This window comes from Cynocephalus volans, chromosome 6, assembly GCF_027409185.1.
Source record: "Cynocephalus volans isolate mCynVol1 chromosome 6, mCynVol1.pri, whole genome shotgun sequence".
Lineage (NCBI taxonomy): Eukaryota > Metazoa > Chordata > Mammalia > Dermoptera > Cynocephalidae > Cynocephalus > Cynocephalus volans.
Genome location: NC_084465.1, coordinates 147745671 through 147768567, shown reverse-complemented (window position 1 = coordinate 147768567; position 22897 = coordinate 147745671). Strand labels below are relative to the sequence as shown.

The 22897-nt window shown below is 43.7% G+C and overlaps 1 protein-coding gene across 1 annotated transcript in view; it reads right to left on the bottom strand.

Moving 5' to 3' along the window:
* The window catches only part of JCAD (junctional cadherin 5 associated), a 44467-nt gene extending 24562 nt beyond the window's left edge, over positions 1–19905 (bottom strand). Inside the window, exons 1-3 of the mRNA XM_063100299.1 lie at positions 19813–19905; positions 17175–17240; positions 2955–3294 (exon numbers count right to left, since the gene is read on the bottom strand). Coding sequence (XP_062956369.1) covers positions 2955–3235 — 281 coding nt within the window. The 5' untranslated portion in view covers positions 3236–3294; positions 17175–17240; positions 19813–19905. The remainder of the gene's footprint in view (positions 1–2954; positions 3295–17174; positions 17241–19812) is intronic.
* Positions 19906–22897: the final 2992 nt, after the last annotated feature.

The window sequence follows — 22897 nt, the reverse complement described above, 5'->3', positions numbered from 1 at the left end:
TGATTAGGTGAGAGGGCTGCACCCCCATGGGCAGGAGTGGTGCCTTATAAAAGGGCCAGTTCGGCCCCCTCTTGCCCTGTCACTCGCCCTCTCACCTTCCACCATGGGATGCCGCATAAGAAGGCCCTGCCAGATGCCGGCATCTTGATACTGGACTTCCCAGCCTCCAGAACTGTGAGCTGATTAATTTCTGTTCATTATAAAATACCCAGCACAGAATGGACTAAGACAATGCTCTTCGGCTATAAAATAACAACAGGAACAGCATGCCTATGTCTCCACTATCCCAACAGAATAAAACAAACCCATCTCCATTCAGCCCCTGTGGCCTTCCAAACCACTCTGACCTCCATCTTTCCCAAGAAGTCAGTGGGCCCTGAAGATTGGCCCAAGATGTGGGGACACACTGAGGGCAGACCTCAACCCACCCAAGAATGTGCAGAACAGGAGCCCTCATGACTATTCCCAATCACCCCGATGGCCTGGAGTTGAACAAGGCCATCCTGGGCCACATATGCCCCCCAGACCTGGAGACCAGCCCAGCAGAGGGCACTGTGACAGATAGGATGGGTGGCCAGAGCACAGCTGCACTTTCGAGTGACTTAAGGCTGGAATCTGGCAGAGAAATATTTACTCCTCAGATTCAAAATTCACGTAAGAATTGTTTTTCTTTTTTAAAAAAAATTTTAAGCTATCAACTATTGGCACCTATTTATTTCTTCCCAAAGCACTTTTTTTCTGATGGGGAAAAATAATACTCTTCCATGTCTACCTTCCTGTTTGCCTCCTATTTTCAGTTCTCTATTGGCTACTGAAGAAAGAAAATGTCTTTTCATTTCAATGCAGGAAAACTTGCAGCTGGTCTCTGGGGCTTTGGGCACTGGCATGGATTTTTGCAAACATGTATACATTTTCTCTTTCTACCCTAAAAGGGAACCTTCAATCCCAAAACTACTATACACCTCCCAAGTTAATCAGCCAACCTCAGAAACATGGAGAAGAGGCCAGATCTATCGAGAACTCTGTCATCTGTACAAAATTTCTCAGTGCTACATAATGCCACTTATCTGAGCACTTCACTATTGACAGAAAGAAAGACTGCCTGAAGATCTGAGAATGCCTACCCACCTATGGCTGGGCGGGTGGTGGGCTCATTTGGTTCTCAGGAACCTGTTATCACACAAGGAGCCAGAAAGTCCTATGCAAGCAGTAAACAAGGTTGGGAGCCACACTGCCCACACAGAATTTAAAGGAAATTGTACTGCCTCCGATTCTGGGACCCAACTCTAAACTGGTCCCTCAAGTACGAGGGACACTATACATAACCTACACTGCACATTCGGAGGGATTACATGGTACTGTCTTAACCTCAGTAGAAATTGAGCTTTCCGCTTTTCAACAGTTGCTACAATGGTGGGATGAATAAATTGAATCCATTAGCATATATTAAATAACCACTGTGAATCTAGGACTGCAACAAGCTCTACAGGAAAGACAAAAGAAATAGGAAATAACGTACAACCTCAGTACCTTGAAATCCAAGTTAGAAGATACAGATATACTCGGCACAAAACCAGAAACAACAGAAGTAAGGATAAAATCAAGCACAAGTTTGTGTAGTAGTAATCAAGGCTTCTTACCCTCAGCCAACTCACCCCAAAGCACCCTCTTCCAAAATCCATAGTGGGCATGCTTTTCAGGGAATATGGCTGATGAGAGAGTTAAGCCCAAGACAGCAGTGGACATGGGTATGAGCAAGGGCAAGGTTAAAGAAAAACATCTTCCCATTCTTTTCCATTCTGGGTTTCTTTCCTGAACTGGCTCCATCATTGGTAACTATTGCCCCTTGCTGAAGAAGGGGTTCTGACTTGGTGACATAAATCTGCTTTTACTACCCTGGGCAAGAAGACAGGCTGGCATTGTTGCTTTTGCCCAATAACCGAGGTGTGGAATGCTCTGACTCTAAAAGTCCCTCCCATGTTTGCCCAAAAGCTGTCAACCAATAAGGAAGATTCTTTCCGTGAAAAGGCGACCTCTATCCATGGAAGGCTAGTTCATTCCCATCAGACTTAGTTCACTACCCTCTGTGTGTGTGTGTTTGTTTCTCCTGCTTCCATTTGTTTCCTTTGTCCATTTCTGGCTGGTTATACACAGTTACATAACATGCTCTATATACTCAGAGCTCTACTTTCCCAGTCTGTGCCTGGTCCCATGGCAGCATTAAAGAGACACACAGTTATATGAAGTGGTGACAAAAGTTTCCTCCAAGTGGAAACTACTTGGAAGAGAGTTTCAGGACTCCTCTCCCATGCTGGTTCTATGGTAAGCTGCTCAAAGCCCCTCTTTTTACCTGCCCTGTTCCCCCAGCCAACCTGTCCCCTTTTTGTGTTGTAAGGAAACCCCACAGACGCAGCTGTATTCAGACAGGACACCCACGTTGGGGCCAGTATGCGTGCATGAGGAAAGATGGGTCAGAAGCCAGTGAAGTCAGACGAATATACAAGAAGGAAGGTTTTCTTCTTCATAAATGCAGAGAAATACAGACCCCTTTTCAACTCTCTGCAACCTACAAAATACTGAGATGTATTCACAACAAAGCCAAGTGTACTATGAATGTGTGCATGGACACAGCTTTTACGAGTTCTAAAATGAGTCCTGTCTGAGGCAATATGAAGAGTTTATAAGCAAACAAAGCAGCAGAGTATTAAAACACAGCTTTTAGCATAGCAGAATTTGTGTGCTCACCACTGTGTATTGAAGGCCCACTGTGGCCAAGCCCTGTGCGAGGTGCTACTGGAACACTCCAGATCCCTCAATGGAAAGAAGCCTTCTTGTCTGCCTCTCTCCCTCCCTGGCTTCAGACAAATATAAAGAGTTGAAAGAGTTTACTTGCATATGATATAATGCCAAACTCCCAAGTCAAAATAAAATGCTGGGTTAACATTGCAGCTTACCCTGCCTCAGAAGTTCTCAAAGAAGACGCACTCTGGGGCTCCCCGTGGCCTCTCGGTGTGCTGCGGCAGCTTTTGGAGTCACTCACATGTCCCTTCCCCAGGGACGTCTTGCTCTGTGCCAAGGCTGCAGGGCCATCGTCACACCCATTCAGCAGGCCGTGGCCAGCCCTCGTCCTTGCCCGTGCTTGCTGGCGCCCCTCAGCCTCATCCTCACGTGGCTCTGGGAGGTCTCTGGACAGTTTGTATCCATGAGAAATCAGGAGATCTTCCACGCTGTACATGGTGCACTGGCTTCATCAGAGCTCAGCTGCTAGAACCATCGTGGTGGCAGGGCCCATCACTGAGGGGACAAGAGAGAGCTCTGCTTGTGACCAGGTCTCCCTGAAACTGAATCTGACACCCCTTTTCCCTTTACCCCCACCAAACCTGACCACAGTTACGAACACCACATAGCGCCAGCACAGAAAGCAGAGTAATGCACGTTGCTCTGCCCAGAATCACTCTCCATTCTATTCAGGTAGAGGGTGGATGCAGCACTGGTGCCACAGGATGTGGTGGCAGTTCTGAGGACCTCACCCCCAATGACAGCCCCTGGTAAGAGAGTCTGGAATAGTGTTTAAGCAGTGGAGTGATTAACACTGCCCACTTCCTTGCCCCCCTCAACTAAAACCAACAGGCAGAGGAATGAGGACAGAATAAATACAGACTTGGAAGTTGCAATTACTATTCCATGTTTCTAAAATGAGAAACTACCGGTATCTAGCTTAATCTTCTACTTCCCTGCTTTCATCTGGCAGACATACCTTTTGCACTAAAAGGGCACAGTGAGAACCTGAACTAGCATGTAGCCATGATATACTGCGATCTGAATGGCAAGTGCGTGTGTGGCTGCCCCACGGTGGGTAACTAGCAGCTGAAAATAGATTTTAAGTCTTTAGGCTAGTGGTGAGAACACAACACACTGATCAGGCATACACATCCAGTCCTCTACACAATCCTCAAGTTCTCCTTTCTACATGAAATTTTTAAGAGTTGAATTTCTTTCCAGTGAAGCTTGGGGAAAAGTTCTGCATCTCTCAGCCAAAGGTGCCCACACCCAAATCCTGCCACGGTACCTCCATCGACAGCAGCAACTTCCCCAGCATCAACTGCCTAATGGCGGGAGCACCAAAAAAGAAGAAAAGAAAGGGAGAGAAATCTCCGTAAGAGTTAACACAGGTGGGGCTGCCATGTTTACTTCTACATGAGAGAATGTTCTTTCCTAGGTCTTCCCTTTTTTCATGAGGTGTAGGACAGACTTTCGTCAGAAGGACCCACCACTGCCTCCACAGGCAATGCTGGCCCAGTTGGAGAGTTCGGCCAGCTCCAGCTCCAGGTGGCTGGTGGATGGAAATAGAGCTGCTGCAGCCACCATGAACAATGGCCAGGAAATGCTTGCTGCCCCTGTGCAGGTGAGAGGAAGTCGTGCGTGCTTCCTGTCAGTGGCAGTCTCACTCGGGCCCGTGGTGCTCTTCTGCTGACTGGGCCTATCCTCGCTCTTCCTCACCTACTAGACTACAGTAGCAGGAAGGTCTCAGCTGTCAGCATGGGGAGGATCTAATACTGGAAGTCTATAATTTTCCGTGATGTCTCTACATGTTATGGAAGGTTGACAAGCTGGCAGTTACTGTACTAATAGAAAAATCTCCATAGCACCTCTGACATTCTGACACTCTTCCTAGATGTCTTTCAGGGAGCTGCACCAGTTGGGTCATTCACTTAGACAGAAAAGGAAGGAGCAGAGAAGCAAGTGCTTGTTCTTGCAAGAACAAATCAAGCAACTCACCGGGCAGGGACTAGAGGAAAGAGACCCCATGCAAACGCAGGGCTACAGGAACATACACTCAAGGCCACCAGGGCAGGGTCTCTGTTTTGTTCAATGCTACATCCCCAGCATCTAGCAGATGGTATGCTCTCGATCAATACTTGTTGAATGAATGAACAAATGAGAGAAAGGGGCATTCAAGCTAGGTTTTGAAGGATGACCGGGAGTTCAGTAGATAAACTGCACATGTATCTATATGAGAGGGGGAATTGGCACTTAAAATAGACTGTGGGTGTATTTATCCCAGGATTGTAATAGAATTCTAGTAACCTAGACCACAGTCCTTGGACTCACTGGCTCAAAGTCACACATCCAGTCGGCACTGCAGTTAAAGTTAGAGTTTAGGTCTTACCACACTCAGTTTCTCTCTCTCACTATGTCAGTCTCTTTAAAAGAAAAGCAAATTGCACTGTGCTCCAACTGGCCACCCAACACACTGATTCCAGCAGAGCTGGTTGTGCTGCAGTGCATTTATCAGGATGGTAAAGAACATATAGCCCTCACAAAAACATATATGTGGGGTGTTTTCCTACTAGGGTCAGGTAAGCTGGTCCTGAGCACGGGTTTGCATGGTAATTATACTTAGCAAACTCTTAAGTGGCATGACAACCAAGTCAAGCAATAAACTTCTTTCAGAAAGGATTCAAACTCATAATAGCCATAACCTGATCTTAGAGGTCAAAATACACATGCTTCAGCCTTCAGGACTCAGAGCCAAAGAGGGAAGGGGATGACTCCCAAGCCCCAGCGCATCACCCAGATGGCTGTTCCTAGCTGCCATCTAAATTCATGAAGACCTCCCTCCCTTAGGCTTATGTGTTTTACCTTTTTAATTGCAGCTCAGAACCTGCACTGCTGCCTCATTTGCATACCCATGCGAAACATGACACTCTCCCCTCATACAGATTTCTGAACAGTCAAATATTTTTCCTAATCCCTACCCTATTCAGCTTGCTTTCTGTAGCATCCTTGTCTACATAAGATAGAATGGGCTGTCTCAATGGGGAGCAAGCTCCCCATCACTAACAGGTCAATTACAGTGGCCACCGGGAGGGACCGCTAAGGAGGAGACTTGGCATCCAGACAGTTGCTAGACTAGAAATAGGGCCCTTTAAAGGTTTCTTTCCAATCCTAAGCACCAGCCTTCTAAATCAACAGCATTTAATTCTATTACCCACATACCAACTCAAAGGGTTGCTGTAAAGACAAATGCACAATGAAATCTGACATATATGTAAGTTATCATCATCACTGTTATAGCAATAGATCTCACAACTTGGAAAGGTATATGTATAGTTAAAATAGCACAGGATCATGTGCTGTCCCAGAACTAATGCTGCCGACCTGTCCCAGCTACGATTCCAGCCCAAGCAAGTCATTAATCACACCAACATGTGCAAAAAAGGTCATGGCCCTATCTTCCCATCTCACCAGACTGTTTTGAGAGCCTAATAAAATGTTGAAGTGTAAACCACCATGCAAATATAACATTATGAACTTACGATGCTACAATGGTTCTAGTTTGTCTCTCAGTAGTTCTTGCCTTATTGAAAGATTTAACAATAATTATTAATTTTCACCATGTAGTTTAGACCATTTCCTGATTTCTCTTGTATCATCTGGTATGTTGCTCTTGATTTCCAAAGTCATACTTGCTTTCTATCACCCACATACCTTGTCTTTTGTGAATGGATACTTCAACCTCCATTCAAATCACTTAGAACAGTAAATATCTTTTTATATAGTCCAAAACTTTAAAACACATTTCCTGAGTGCCTATAATGTGCCAGGCACTGAAATCATGATAACGAATAAGACACATTCTTTGCCCTTGAGGATCTTACCATCTAGCTGTAGGGACAGCTGGAAAACAAGCAATTAAAACAGCATATGCGCGTGTTAGTGACAGGAGCTTGCCACCTCCCCATAGTGTCAAAGCACCATGACAGGGATAAAGAGAGGATGATATGAAAAAGGCCCTACGAGTCTCCAGGGGTCAGGAAGGCTTCTGGAAGATTGCTTCTAAGCCAAACAGATCCTCTACCTCAAGGCTGCACTATGAGATCACTCTGTAAGTATGATTTTCCAGCCAGTTCATTTAAGAAATTTTTCCCTTCACTACTTTTATTTGTTGCCTTGTATAAATGCTCCTAGTTGAATATCTAGGAAGAGTCATTGAGACTGTGCAGGTGCCTACCTGTAACCTCAGGTAAGGAAGAGACTTCTGGCATTGTCTGGGCCAAAACACAGTAAGAGACAAATGTTCCCACTTTAAATATCTTTCTTTCTATGAATATTTAAATACCACGAATGCAGAGGAAACATTTAGCATAAGAACAAACATTTTAACAGAACATTCTATCAAGCGTTTAGTCTGCCCCTGAAAGTAAGGAGTTTCCTAGTTGGGAGCTTCTTAAGCAAAGGTTAAGGTAACTGATTTGTAAATTACTTTGTTTTCTATAGTTCCCCACTGTAGGTGTCTGTACCCACATCAGTTAAAACTTTAAAGGAAAGATATTTACCCTCATATCCTGATACTACTGTAATGTTCTCTGTTCTATTTCACTTTTTAAAAATGCTGGTCACCACCCACTAAATTAATTTGGTGACCCACTAACGGGTCACGACCTAGTGACTGAAGAGCACTGGTGTAGCAGTCAGTTCTGCACTGGTCAGTGTGTTAGATTCAATGAACTCTGAAATTTCTTCAAGTTCAAAGGTCCCATCAATCTATGAGAAACTCGTTCGTCTAACAAGTTAATTGCTCTGTTCTCAGCAGCAAATACACCTGTTCTGTCAAAAAGTTGCTTTCCAAGAAAAGTCACAGCTCCTAAGTGAAGTTGCTTTCCTAGTCTTAAGGGCATAAAATGAAAAGAAATAAATCTCTTTAGGGGAAAGTACTGTCTTCTGCTTCCTTCCTCACTCCACCTATGACTTCGCAGGGGCCTGACACCTGAGGGCCCCTGAGCATAGTGTGATTGAGTGACACATAAACCCCGCACTGCAGAAGCAAAAGGGCCTTCGAAGTGAGGTGGGTTTTCAGTGCCGTCACCTTTTATTCTCTTGCTTTGGTTCGAGAAAGCCAAGAGGCAGCTTTCTGTTTCTTTTGATTTTACTGTTATTCTCTTCAGATTTTCCTACTTTTCCCTTACCCATATATTCCTAGACTTAGCCCACCATTGCAAAGACAAAATTTATAAAGCAATTTAAAAACTCTACTGCCACTATAAAAACTGACAGCCTAATAAGAGAGACACGTATCCTAAGGGATCCACTTCTCCAGGTAGCCCCTGTTCAGCTGTTTCTCATTATCTCAGGTAGGAGTTGCTCAGATTCGCCTACACAGGCATAAAGAGAGGTGCTTCAGCACAGTAAGAAGAACTAAGAAGAAAGGCCTAGGTTTCCACCCTGGCTGTTCTACCTGCTAGGTGCCCTTTATCAAGGTACTTAACTTCCAAGCCTCGATTTTCTCATCTATAAAATAGATGAATCTGCTACTCATTCCAAGGAAAAGTATGTGGCCCCTAGGAGCTATACGGATGTTAAGATAGTAATTTCTATTAGACTTTGTGGCACTGCTCGGTTTAACTAAGAGAAATCAGGGCTAGACCCAGCCACCCAGCTCAGAGAACTTCTTACGCGGCCTGCACGCATATGTTCTTCCCTGATTTGGCCTTGTAGAACCTGAGTTGAGTGAAACACACCTTTCGATTAAAACATACTTTGTAGGAGAGTATATACAGAGAGGAAAAACTGGATTTATAAAAATTCCTTTTTTCGTAGAAGAAAGATTTTGTGCCGAGTGTACGACATTCACAGGAAAAAAAAAAAGTTAAGAGAAATGCAAACTATTTTTTTCCCTATCTTCTGTTATTAAAGTACAAAATAACAACAACAACAAAAAGAAAAACTTTAAAATGTATATTGTAACTGAAGAAACAGCAATGGAAATAAAACACAGGTAACACAGAGCAGGGTGGGAAGACAAAGTTGAGTCCCCAGGCCCCTTGCTGCTCACTTCTATTGCACTGGTTTAAATCACCCTTTCATGAGATAGGACCAAAAAAGAAATACTACTAAAGTCAAACAGTTAATGGAAAATAGAATTAAAAGATAATACCCATCTTTCCATGAACTTTTGGAAGACCCCTCATATTAGTATGCACTCTCTAATTCAGTAGGTTTAAAGGAGGTTGCATGGAGGAATAACAATGCTGAAAAGCCAGATTTTTCTGGGCTAGGTTTTTTGATTGATTGATGACAGCACTAGGTTTATATCCTATTATCTTTTTCTCCCCTTGAGGATGCTTACAACAGGGTGTAAAGTGCTTAGAATACTCTCCAGCATATGCACAACAAGTTCAACAAGAGTATCTTTCAATTCATGGTTAATTTATTCTTCTCTTCCACCCCGCTCCACACCAATAAAACCTCTCTTTACAAACCACAAGCATAAACCTGTTCTTTAAGCTCAGAACTGCAGCCCGCATGAAATATGTAACATCAGCCATCCACGATCATCTGTAAAGTGCCAGATACTGTATTATTGTCTCCATTTTACAGACAAGAAAACTGAGGCTGAGTCCAAGGTTACACAGCTTGCAAGTGGTAGATCCAAGATTTGAACTCAGGTCTGTTTGGCTTCTAAGTTCATACCACTATTCTAGGCTCACCCATCTATACTTCCTTCCTTAACTTCAACAAAAGTTTCCTAATTTACCAAATAAAGCACAAACATAAACAAGAAAAGACAAAAGACACAGTGGTATTAAAATTAAAAGCTATATATGTTAAAGTAAAAAGTTCTCCATTATTCTCTAGGATTAGGATGGCTCTTCTAGATGATTCTTTCCTCATGCACACACCACACGTACATCATGTGCACACTTGTGTGCACACACGCACAAGGGTTTATGCCTCGCTTGACTGTAACATCTTCATGGCAATACTAGTGTTAATTTGTAAATACTAAATAATATGACTCATTCACAAATACACCATTCATTTACTTCATGACCTTCACAGACATTTTCAATCATTTTGGATTCCAAGTCTTCATAGGTAACATCAAGCTATCATGAAACCTACTGTGTGAAACAGAAAGACAGACAAACTACATCTATGATAAAAGGGAATAACTTAAAAAAAAATACACTAAATTTTAAAAGAAAAAAAAAGATCTATATAGAAATTGCTACTTTTATCTACAACATTTGTAGAATTTGGGCTTTATTTGAGTAGACAATGAAAAACCCACAAATGCGGTATGGGCAAGAGAAAGTTTGCTTAACGGTAAATCTGGCAGGGAAGGGGAGGACTAACATGGATGGAGCAAGGATGGGGGACAAGTAGTTAAAGTCCCTCCTATTATAATGTGCCTGGGTGCTAGCAGAGGAGATAAGGAAAAAATGGAATAATAAGAGTAATTTTCAAGAAAAGTAGTTAGTACAATGGATTTTAGCCTTGGTGACTAAAGTAATGATCATTCCATTAACAGAAATACAGAAACTGGAAATAATGATTGGTTTGAGAAGATGACAGATGATGACAGAAGATAACATTTTTATTTAACCAACCTATTCCCACAAAATTTTCTTTTCCTGGAATCATCATCAAAAGGATTTTCATCAAAAGATTAATTATTTGTCCCTTCCAAAGAACTTGAAAGAGACCACTTAAAGCAATCTAACTGTGTGGCAGATCTCTAAGTTCTTTAAATATTGGCCTATATCACTTATATTCAAATGCAGGTACTATAAAATTAGGAAGGTAGTAAATTTCGTTATGGTAATTAAAAGGTGGGGCCTTGAAGAGGTGATTGGATTGTAAGGACCATGCCCTAGTTCATGAACATGGTTCTGAGGGCTTTAAAAGGAAAGCACGTGAGAGTCTATCTCCCACTCTGCCATTTCTGCCACATGAGACTCCAGGTCACTGGTGCCACCACCAAGGCCCTTACCAGATGTGTTCTCTGGACTATGGACTTCTCAGCCTCTGAAACTGTAAGCAATAAATTTTGTTTTCTTTATAAATCAACCAAATTCAGGTATTTTGTTATAGGCAACAGAATCAGGCTAACACAGAAAATTGGTACCAGAGAAGAGGGGTGTTGTGCTTATAATACTTGAAAATGTGGAAGCAGCTTTAGAACTGGGTGTTGAAGAGAGGCTGAAAGAATTTGAAGGAGCAGGTTAGAAAAAGCCTAAATGCTGATGAGGAAAGTTTGGAATGTCTTGATGACTGGTTAAGTGGTGGGAACCAGAATACTGGTATAAACATGGACTGTAAAGACCATTCTAAGGAGGTCTGAGAAGTAAATAAGAAGGGACATATTGGAAACTGGGACAAAGATCACCCTTGCTATGAACCAGCAAGGAACTTAGCCACATTCTGTTCATGCCCAAAAGTTTTACAGAAGATGAAACTTCAAGGTAATGGCCCAAAGTATCTGGCAGAAGAAATTTCCAAGTAGCAAAACATTCTGGAAGCTGTATGGCTATTTCCAACATCCTATGCTGAGTTATGGCAGAAAAGACATGACATAAAGCCAGAATGTATAATTAAAACGGAAGAATAGCATAAGTATTTGGAAAATTTGCCACCTGTCCATGTGGTAGAGAAGCAGAGCATTTTCAAGAGAAAAATGCAATAGTGAAAACTAGTGACTGTTTGCTAGAAGATTAGTACAAAAGAAAGGGATTCTCAAGAGAAGGAGAAAAAGGCCCTGAAGGCATTGTAGAAATCTCTGGGGCTGACCCTTCCACCACAGGCCCAGAAGCCTAGGGAGACAGAATTGTCTCAGGGAATAGGTCCAAGGTGCCCTCCACGGGCTCGCTGCCCAGGGACACCTTGGGAAACTGCCTCTAGCACCAGCACCCAGACTTCTTTGGCTACTCCAGCTGTGGCTAAATTGGCCCCAGGTATGGCTGGACCTACAGCTTTGGAAAATACAAGCTGGAAGACTTGGTGGCATCCACATGGTGTTAGGTCTACAGATCTGCAGAATACCAGAGCTGTGGAGGCTTGGGAGCCTCCACCCCAATTTCAAAGGATGTATGGAAAAGCCTGCGGCAGGAAGAGGTCTGTCGCAGGGACAGAGTCATCACAGAGAGCCTTCAGTAGAAAAGCAGAGTGGAAACATGAGGTTGGAATTGCAGGAGAAAACCCGCAACAGTGCCATGCCTAGTGGAGCCGTGAGAGCAGAACCACCATGGAGACCTCAGAATTGTAGAGCTACCAGCAGGCAATGCCAGCCTGAGAGAGCTGAAGTATGGCCAGGGACCAGAAAAGCCATAGAAGCAGAGCTGCCCTAGCAACTGGGGACCCAGCCCCTGCACCAGCATGCAGAGAATGTCAAACATGGAGTCAATGTACATGAATCAACATGATTCTAAGATTTATTGCGTACCCTGCTGGGTTTCAGACTTGTTTAAGGCCTGTAACCCTTTCCTTTTGGCCTATTTATCCTATTTTTTTTTCTTTTGTCTTTTTTTTTCGTGACCGGCACTCAGCCAGTGAGTGCACCAGCCATTCCTATATAGGATCCGAACCTGCGGCGGGAGCGTCGCCGCGCTCCCAGCGCCGCACTCTCCCGAGTGCGCCACGGGCTCGGCCCTATTTATCCTTTTTGAATGGGAATATGCACCCTATGCTTGTCCCACCATTGTATCTTGGTTGTAGACAACTTGCTGATTTCACAGATGGGACTTTGAACTTTGGACTTCTGATTTGAAACAAGTTAAGACTTTGAGGATGAAATGAATGTATTTGTATGTGAAAAGGACATGAGTTTTGGGGACCAGGTGTGGAATGCAATGGATTGAATTGTGTCCCCCCAATCTCAATGAAGTTTAATTCCCACTGTAACTGTTGAGGATGATTAAAAGGTGGGGCCTTGAAGAGGTGATTAGATTGTAAGGACCATGCCTTAGTTCATGGGCATGGTTCTGAGGGCTTTAAAAGGAGAGCGCATGAGAGTCTCTCTCTCTTCCTACTCAGCCTTTCTGCCACGTAAGCCTCATCAGTCACTGTTGCCACCACCAAGGCCCTCACCAGATGTGTTCCCTGGACTTTGGATTTCCCAGCCTCCAGAACTGTACGCAATAAATTTTGTTTTCTTTATAAATCACCCAGTTTTGGGTATTTATGTTACAAGCAACAGAATCGGACTAATGCAACCTTTGAGTCTCAGTCTTCTCCTGAAAGAGTAAAATGAGAAGGTTGAATTAGAGGTTCTTTAGGGTCCTGCTAGCTCTAGAAATCAGCTCCCTCTCATTAGGCTGTTCTCCCTTATCGTGAACAGCATGCATTCCTAAGTCAGCTGGCCATAGGAAAAAGGATACAGCTTCTGGCCATGACACAGAACAAAGCTAAATAGGTCACATGAAGACTGAACTTCTAACCTTGGCCTCATTAACACCCATGCAGAGGACACCCAAGAAAAGAGAGAGAAATAGCCACAGACTGAGAATAGGAGGGAGACTGGGGAGTGAAACATCTAGCAATTCTCCATCCCAGAGTGTGGGTGTCGCACACTTATTCCGACTTAAACTCCTACAGACCCCTGTTTTACACTGTATATGCCAGGCACTGGGCTCTGCGCTGGAGAATTAAAGACAAATAAGACCTGGCCAACGACCCTACCTTGTGGATGCGGTCTAGGGGGGTGTATTCCTATTCTGGATATTCTCATCACTAGGGGTTGAGACTAGCAAATGACAGTCATTTAACAAGTACCATTTTCTCCTTCCTTTCCATTTATAAAAATAAAAATATGTTTTATTCTTCTGTTTACAGTTATAAGGCTCCCCAAGACAGTGAAAGGAAACAAAATATTAATAAATTTATTAAATCAACCAGAACCCTTTAAAAAAATATGCTGAGAACATGAGCTGAAAATTAATAAAAGAAACAAATACCCAATCAAAAATATGAAAAAAAGGTTCATCCTCACCTGTAATCAAAGAAATGCAAATTAAACCAAAATGCCACTATTCACTTATCAGATTATGGAAGCTTTCAAAAAGCAATGTTTGTTGTTGGTGAAGACATGGTGAGATCTAAGGGCTCTCCTATTGGTAGGTGTAGGAATGTATATTGGGCGGGGGCTGTGTGTAAATGGATATTTCCTTTCTTAAAAGCGATTAAGTAATGTGTTATATCATCTTTAAACATCCGAAACCCTATGGACTAATAATCTCACCTCACTTCTCAGAATCCATCCTAATGAAATAATCAGAAATAGATACCAAGTTTCATATAAGGATATTTATTCAAGTCTTATTTATAATAATAAAAACTAGACTAAATGTCCATTTGAGGAATGGTTAAAAAAATTTTGATGCATCCACATGGCTGACTATACTATGTACACACATGTACAAAACTATGTTTTTGGGTATTTAATGGCACAGGGAAATGCTCATGATACCATGTTAAATAATAAAGACAGGATACGGAACCCTATATTCGGTGTGATACCAATTTCATTTATATATATGCACCCAATGGTGGAAAAACACCAAAAGGAAACACACCAAAATATTAACAGTGGTATTAGACTTCTGATTTTTTAAAAAAATTTTCTTCTATATACTTTACTGGATTTTATGATGTTCTGCCATAAAATGTATTAGGTTGAAACTTATGAAGTCATCATTTTGCAGGTCAAAATGGTCAAATATTGGCTATTTGATATATTCAATATACTTAATATTAATTTAATTTTATATATTAATATTCACTTGAGTATATATAACAATATAACTTAAATATATAATATATATTATGATTAATATTAACTTAAGTTATATTACTATAACAATATTATTTCATTAGTCATCGGCTATCATCATTCTTAATAATATATTGTTATAATTAATTAAGTTATACTAATACAACTTAATATTATTTTCATCATCAGAAAAAACTTTTATAAACAAAGAGTTGCTTAGGTAGGATTAGGAAAATGTATCTTTGAAAATATATTACGTATTTGGAAGACTCAATGACAATAAAAGAAACACTGAAGAAAAGAATAAATAAATAGTAAATTACATAAAGTTCTAGTATATAGCACATGTATCTTATGTGCTATGGAGACTCTTAACCTGTTTCCAGAAAGCCTAAAATCACATGTTCTGCTGAAGAAATCTAATACAGGTTTACAACCAGCATTCTATAGATCTTCATTCGACATTGCTACACTTTGTATTAGTCTGTTTCTGTTGCTTATAACAAAATACCTGGAACTGGGTGATTTATAAGAAAATGAAATTTATTTGCTTACAGTTTCTGAGGCTGGGAAGTCCAAACTCCATCTGGTGGTGGCAACAGTGACCCAGGGTCTCACACTGCAAGATGGTGGAAGCAGAGAGAGCAGAAAGAAAGACAGTCTCCCTTCTCTTTTCTTTTAAAGCCCTCAGAACCATGCTGCTGACCACCATTTTTAATCCATTCACTAGGCGTGGTCCTACAATCTCATCACCTCTTCAAGGCTTCACCTTTTAATTACCATAATAGGATTTCCTACCCTCTTAACAGTCACATCGGGGACCAAGTTTCTAATACATAAAACTTGGGGGCACAATTTAAGCTTCAGTGAGTTTGGAGGGGGGCATAATTCAATCCACATCACCCCTCTAACAAACCTAAAACTTCTCAGTTGTTTTCACTGACATTCCATACTTAAGATGTAATTGGTCCCTCAAATTGTTGGCAGTTCAGTGTAAATATTTCCTTAACTGACAACTTTAAGGTCTAATGTTATGATTAATATATAACAAGCACTTTCTTTAAACAAGAGGTAAATAGCCAAGACTTAAAACAAACCAGAATGGAGTATGTTGCATGAGTTTATAATGCTTCTTACAGATTTTTTTTTTAAATAATAGAATTGTGTATTTTATTGTGAACAATGGGATTGCCATTTCCCTTTCCAGTCTCAATTATTAAATAACTCAACAGTTCCAATGTAAGTTCTGGGACAAGTTCGCACAGACTATTGTTAGCATACCACATAGTGTGATGACCAGTTCTGCCAGGGCCCTCAAGTTGTTCAAATCTCATCAAACATAAAAAGCATATTTAATCTGTGAAGTAATCATTTTAGGAGGACAACCATCACTGAGTTAGGTTTCCTTAAGGTGACACACACACACACACAAACACACACACAAACACAGAAAAGAAATGAAAATCTTGGGTCTAAGATCAAAAGGACCTTGGAATGTTAATCTTGCTGGGTTGGGTCAGTATTAAGGCATTGATTCAAAAACAGAGAGAAAGAGAAGAAAAAAGGTGCCAATATTATACGCATACTTTTTTATAAGCATTACCTGTTCTAATTCCTCTTTTTTTCTTTCTCCCCACAATTAGTGTGAAAACACACACAGATACACCCACACTCTCCTGTTTTCTCTTTTCTTTTTTTTTTTTCTAAAGTCTGTCACACAATTACTGCTCTGGCTACTTCACCCCCATTTTTATGAGATCCTAAGTACCTCATTAACATTTCTCAAAGATTAGAAGTCATTAAGAAAGAACTGAAATTGGAAAAGATTTTTTTAACCTGGAATTTTTGACTATTTGCAAAAATAGCTGTAAAATTTATAACAGATTAGAATTTTATTTTGTTGTTATATATGTCAATCTCCACATGTACAGATTCCTAAAATATTCTACTAAATTTATAATGTACTAGTTCTGTTTTGGTTTTTAAATACCTTTAGAATAAAAGAGCCAAGGCTTTATAAAAATGTTAAGATTTAAATTATTTCATACAATTTTTACATTTTTATTCACTTCCTAATTACAAAAGTCATATAAAGTTATTTCAAAAGTAAACATGGCAAAATTCAGTGCTTAAGTAAAAAGGAAAAGTTCCCAGTAAGCCCAGTGTGCCAAGAGATAACCAGTAGCAAGTTTGGTTTCTATTTCTCCAACTGTTCTTCCTATACATACAGTTGCTTTCTTTCTTTCTGCTTCTTTGAAATATATCTTGGTGCCTCTTCATAACAGAATCTAAATTCTTTCATTTAAATGCAGAAGAAACAAGCTTTGTAGGCAAGCTATGAAGAAATAACCAATAAAAAGCAAACTATGAGGACACTTGGGAGTCTGATAATAAACCTTGCCAGTTTGGCCAGGCTGTTCCCAAAGTTGCTGGAATATACATTTAGTTAAAGAAAGTAAAGGTAATAAAGAAAGTAAAGGTAATAATGCAAATTTTAAACAAGACACTCCAAATTCAAATGAAGATAATTGAGGTCTTAATATCCTGGCGTGAGGAGTGTTCCTGTGATTTTCTAAACAACATTTATTGTTTCAAAGATTTATGAAAGTATTGAAAGACTGACCTGTCCTTCCCTGGGCTGGTGGCTTTAGCAGTGAACGTCCCTCAGCATTCCTTAAGTCAGCAAGCCCTTGAAGCAAAGCACAAAGCAAGGTTTTAACGAGATAACCCTCCCCACCCAAAAGGTGAAAAGCAACATCTGTTAAAAACCCAGATAAACTTCAATAATGGGTTCAGCAATAGGCCCAGAGGATTTCAGAGATAGCTCTGCTTATCAAAATAAAAACCACAACAGAACAATTGTTCCAATCCAAGGCTCTGTATTCTAAACTCTCTCTAGATTAATTAGCGTGGAGTCTTGCCAAGCTCATTAAAAGAGAAACTCCGGACTCCTACAGACTGGTGTTACTGTCCTCCCAAACTAGAGGGCTCTGCTAGTAAGGACAATGAGAACCTGGGGGAGCCACAGACTCCTGGGCTTTCTTTATTGATAGTATTTCTAGGATTTAAGTTGCATTTTAAAAATTAGATTACAAAGATCTCTTCATAGTTTTTTTAACCGAAATATTGGTCCTTATTTATTTTCCTTGTGTATCTTTGTTTCTCAGTGGCATTTTATAACTATTGAACAATACGCCACACACCTCTGGAATCTGTGATCACTCAGATGCATTATTAGATAACTGATGAGTTTATCAAGCCCTCTAGGGCATCTGGACACTCAGGCACTTTATGTTCCAAGGGGGTCTTTTCTTTCTTTTCCTGACACAGGCTTCTTCTACCCACCCAATCCCCCTTAAATCTCTCCGGTGCCAAGGTCTGACCTTTTGGTCTCTGCAGCAGAGGGTAAAGTTTTGCAGGAGGAAGGCACAGCAGATTAAAACCCTCTGTTCAACAAATACTTGCTCGCCCATTCCAGTGGGAATGAAACGTTTGCTACATGCTGCCTGCCCAGAGTAACACTTAGGAACCTCCAGGAAGCTTGTTCAGCTGGTGGGCAAGAATTAGATACTTAATATCAAGGTAAATAATTAAGTGCAAATGTTATGGAAAACCAAACGAATTTACCAAATTTCCAATTTCACATGAAAGCCAACACAAGCCCCATGAAGTACAATCTGTGTATGATTTCCAAAAAAAAAAAAAACTTTACACATTCTTGCCTTGCTGGATGATCATAATCCAGTTATTTTAAATTTTAAAGCTACCTGACATAAGGTGAGGTTTCCTAAAGTTTAACCTGTACAGCCTACGGCCACTTAGCTTACACTATTGAGTCTACCTTTTTTGTCAGAGCATTTCTGGCTACCTGAATCCCACCTCCCACTAACCCTCCATCTTCCAACCCTTACCCCCAATTCCTGGAATGTCTGTATTTTGTAAATCGGAAAAAACAAAAAGCCAGAGAAGGAAAACATGAAGCTGCTGGGGAAACATCACATTAAACTGTCACCGACAGGAAAAACCTGGCAGTTGTGTGGTCCACACTGCCCCACTCCTCTGTGTTGAAGGCAAGGCAAGGCCAGGCGACTAGACTTGGGGAGGGAGATGCGGGCATGGGCGGGGTGGGGTGGGTTGTAGGGGGAGCTGGAAGTGGAAAAGTGGCCGGTTCGGGGGTTAATATGCCTAAACTAATTCCCCAAAGTCCTTTGCTCCTAGAGAGCGTGGCTGACCAAGGACTAGGACACGGTCAGGTTGCGCTGGCATAAAGTTCCCGTTTTTTATTTTTTTCTTCAGTAGCCTCTTTTTCAACCCCCCAGAAGAATCCGAGGCACTAGGCTTCCTTTGCCAATGACAAGGAGCCAGAGGGGCACTCTCAGCAGCTGGTGCTGAGCTGCACCGTGGGCAGGGCATCTGGGCAAACCCTTGCATTTTGGGGGTGAACTGACAGCGACTGGGGGTAGGGGGACGGGGGCGCTCGCCAAGATCTGAGCGCGGAGACCCCGGGCAGGCGGGCAGGCTCCAGATCCTACGTACGGAGCCGATTAACGGGATTTACAGCACTCTCAGGCGGGGCTCCTTCCTTTCTCCCACCGCACAAGCAGCGGGCCGCGCTGCCCCGGGCACTAGCGGGGAGGCGGCCGCGATTAGCGCCGTAATCCCCAGTCCTGACCGCGGGTGCGGTGGTCGCGCGAGGCCCGGGCGGGGACCCGAGCAGGGAGCGGGCGCGCGGCGGCGAGCGCCAACGTCCCGCGGGCAGCTCCCGACAGCCGGGGACACCGTGGGAACCGGCGACCTCGGGGACTCCGAGCGGCGGCCGTCGGCTCCTGGGGTGGGGAGGTCCGCCAAGTCTGGGCGCGCAGGCGAGGGACGGGGTGGGCTGGCTCCGGCCTGTGACGGGCGACGACGAGAGGGGAGCGAGTAGCCCCCGCCCTCCGAGCTCCCTTCCCGCGGCCCGGGGGCCCCGCGGCCGGTGTGGGCACCTGAGGGGCGGCGACGCCTCTCGCAGCCTGGTGGGCGCTCCCCCACCCCGAGGCTGCCGCGCCCGGCTGCGGGGCTGGGCACCGCTCGGGGGACTCCGGGCGCGGCTGCGACCCGGGGCGCGGACATCCCCTACCGCTGGGGAGGGCTCGGACAGGAACAACGTCCCGGCCGGAGAAGTTGGGGGGAGCGCGGGAGGCTGCGGGCCAGGCCCACGAAGCGCCACGGAAGCCGCCGAATGGACAGTGGGAGTCAGCAGCGCGAGACACTCCGGGACTTACCGAGCGGTTCCCTCATGCTGCCCCGCGCCGCTGCCGCCGCTCCGGCCGGCAGGGGACCAACGCGACCCACCCCGCCCGCAGCCGCCGCGGCCGAGCATGCCCTGAGCGCCGCCGCCGCCCGCCCCGCCCCCCGCCCCGGATAGCCCCGCCCCCCCGCCGCCCGCCCCGCCCCCCGCCCCTCAGCCCCGGCTCGCCCCGCCCTCTGCCCCGGCTCGCCCCGCCCCCCCGCCGCCCGCCCCGCCCTCCGCCAGGGCCGCCCCCAGGCTCAGGCTCTCGGCGCCGGAGGGCGGCAACCCAGCCGGCTGAGAGGCTTCCGGGACCCGCCCGCCTGGGTGGGTGGCGCGGAAGGCACAAGGTGGGCTAGCCACCCTTCCCTCTCTTTTCCTATCATTTGGGTTTGGGTCAACCCTGTGCGAATGTACGCGCGCACACACACACACACACACACACACACACACACACACACACAACACGGACACATATACACTCACACGTACATAGATACACACAAACACTCATACAGTCACTCACTAATGCATGCGCATTCACACATACACATATACACACTCATACATACACATAGACACTCAGAAAGCACAGACACGCATGAACACAGTACAGCTACACCCACACATTGATGGCACGAAGAGCAGAAAACGTGGTGACAACAGCTTGGTGTTTGGGATTGATTTCTTTTACAAATGACATCTTAGCGTCTTAGCTATAGCGCCAGAAGTTGGAGGAGACCTTAGAGGTCAGCTGGTCTATCCTCTCTTAGGGCAGATGAGGAAACTGAAGCCAGGAGAAGGATTTACCCAAAAACGAAGGGGCGGGGGGTCGTCAGTGGGAGAGTTCATACCAGAAGGAAAATTTCCTGACCCCGGCCCTCCACCTTTCTCTTGCAGGGCTGGAGGGACGGAAAGAGTAGCCTGCTGCCCAGGTCTGCTCAGGGACAAAAGTTCTGGTACTTTGGAAGGCAGAGAGGAGACGCAAAATACTAAACTTTGCTGATGAGTTGGGGAGAGGCAGGGAATGTGGGTTAAATCAAGTCCATCACGGCAAGAATGGATGATACAGCAGACTGGTGTCCCTGCAAAACGAGTTTTAGGAAAACTGTTTAGCTACACCATGAATTTTGGACTGTGCTGGCTGTCAAAACACCAACAATAACTCAAGATTTTTGCACGCCCACCTTGTCTGAGCCCTTCATACACATCATTTCTTTTAATCCTCATCACAACCTGATGAGGTTAGGGCACCTCTTTACAGATGAGGAACCCGGGAGCTCAGGGAGGTGCACAGACAGCAAGTTGCAGAATCTGGCCCAAGGTCCCAGCTCTGAATTGCCAGAGCAAGGTGCATTTTTTTTTTCTCTCTATTAGATTATGTGCTTCCCATGGTGAGCAGAGCCCCTACCATGAGGAGGACCATATGATCTAATAGAGCAAAATAGTCAAACACACTTGCTGAAAAAGAAAGAACACTATAACCAAATGCAGTACGTCCAAAGAAGCCTGATGGGGAGATAGGAGCGAAAGCATAATCAGGTGCGCAAGAGTCAGGTCCCAGTCAGGTAGGTGGGAGCAACGACATAATCAGGTGCGCAAGAGTCGGGTCCCTATCTTGCCTACCTCTGGCACTTCCTAGATGTGTTACTTACATCTGTTAGCCTCAGTTTCCTCTCTAGGAAATTGACTGTGTTCACCTCATCAGAAAGTCATGAGAATTAAATGAGATAATGCCTTTTTAGCACTTAGCATAATTCAGGAACATAGTAAGATTGCAGAAAATGTTAGCTACTACTGCTGTTTGGGCTGGAGCCACCAGAGAAGACTTTGTAAGGACAGGTGGATTGTGGCTAGGCAGAGACACAAAGGAAATTGTCTCCAGGCTGGGGAATAAGACACACACACAAAAAAGGGGGGATGAAAACCAGAAGGCGTTTCTGGGGGAGTCACAGTTATGAACAGTAGTAATATTACTTCTTGTTATAAAAGCATCTTTCGAGGATGGATTACTTCAATGACACACACAATTTCTGTTTCTCCTCAATGTGCCAACTCAATGAAATAACATTTTGTTATTGTGGGGCACCTATATGTCCCCAGCACTGTGCAGACACATATGGAACCCAGTGTTCCCGTCAGGTCATTTATCAGCCAGTGAATTGAAATTAGGACTTGTTTCTCCATAGAACAATGTCATATTGTTGTGTTTCTGGGTCAGCGGCATGGAAGTTTTATACTGTAGCTAAAATGCTGTAGAGTTGCAGTAGAAAACAACATGAGGCAATGTGAGCCACTAAGCTAAACCAAACCAAATAGAGTTTAATAAGAAACCGTGTTTTAGCAGAAAGGTCTGAGCAGAAAGGCAAAGGCAGATTTGCTTAGGGGATCGCAGTGAGACGTGTACTAGAGATTCTAAAGAAGACTTAGCAATTTCACAGATTTTTATGGTTTTTTGACCCTAGCTTTTTATCATGGTGACCTCATTTCAAAATGTTTGGCTTCCCTCTGTCCTCAGTACTGATATGTCACTAGCCCTGCTCTGACTGCTCTGCTCAGACATGACGAAGTCCAGTCCAAATGAACAAGCAGAATGTAAAAGGTGTGGAGAGAAGCCAGGGGTGGCGTTGAGGGTCAAGGAGAAACGTGGAAGATTTTTCTGAGGATGGGGGAATAGAATTACAAAGCAAGGAGGGTAAGGTGGAAAAGCTGCATGCGTGTGAGTGAGTGAATTTCTGAATGATAAACGTGGGAGGAGAAATGAAGATAAAACGTAGTGATGAAAATCCATTGGGCCAATTTCCACACTGGTCACAGTACATAGACATGGGATGGTGGGCAGGAGACGGGAGAAACCAGACATGTGTATACACACAGTCCATGTACTTCACACACACATATGTACATGCATATACATGTATTTTTAACTATATTTTCAGAAAAGAGGACATTTCATCATGTCAGGTCTTTGTAATTCAGGAAATACCTGTGTACATTTTATTTTGCCCATAAGAGGAATCTCATTCCTTCTCCTAAACCACTCAATCCCCCAATCACCACCCACTCCCACTTTTCTGCAA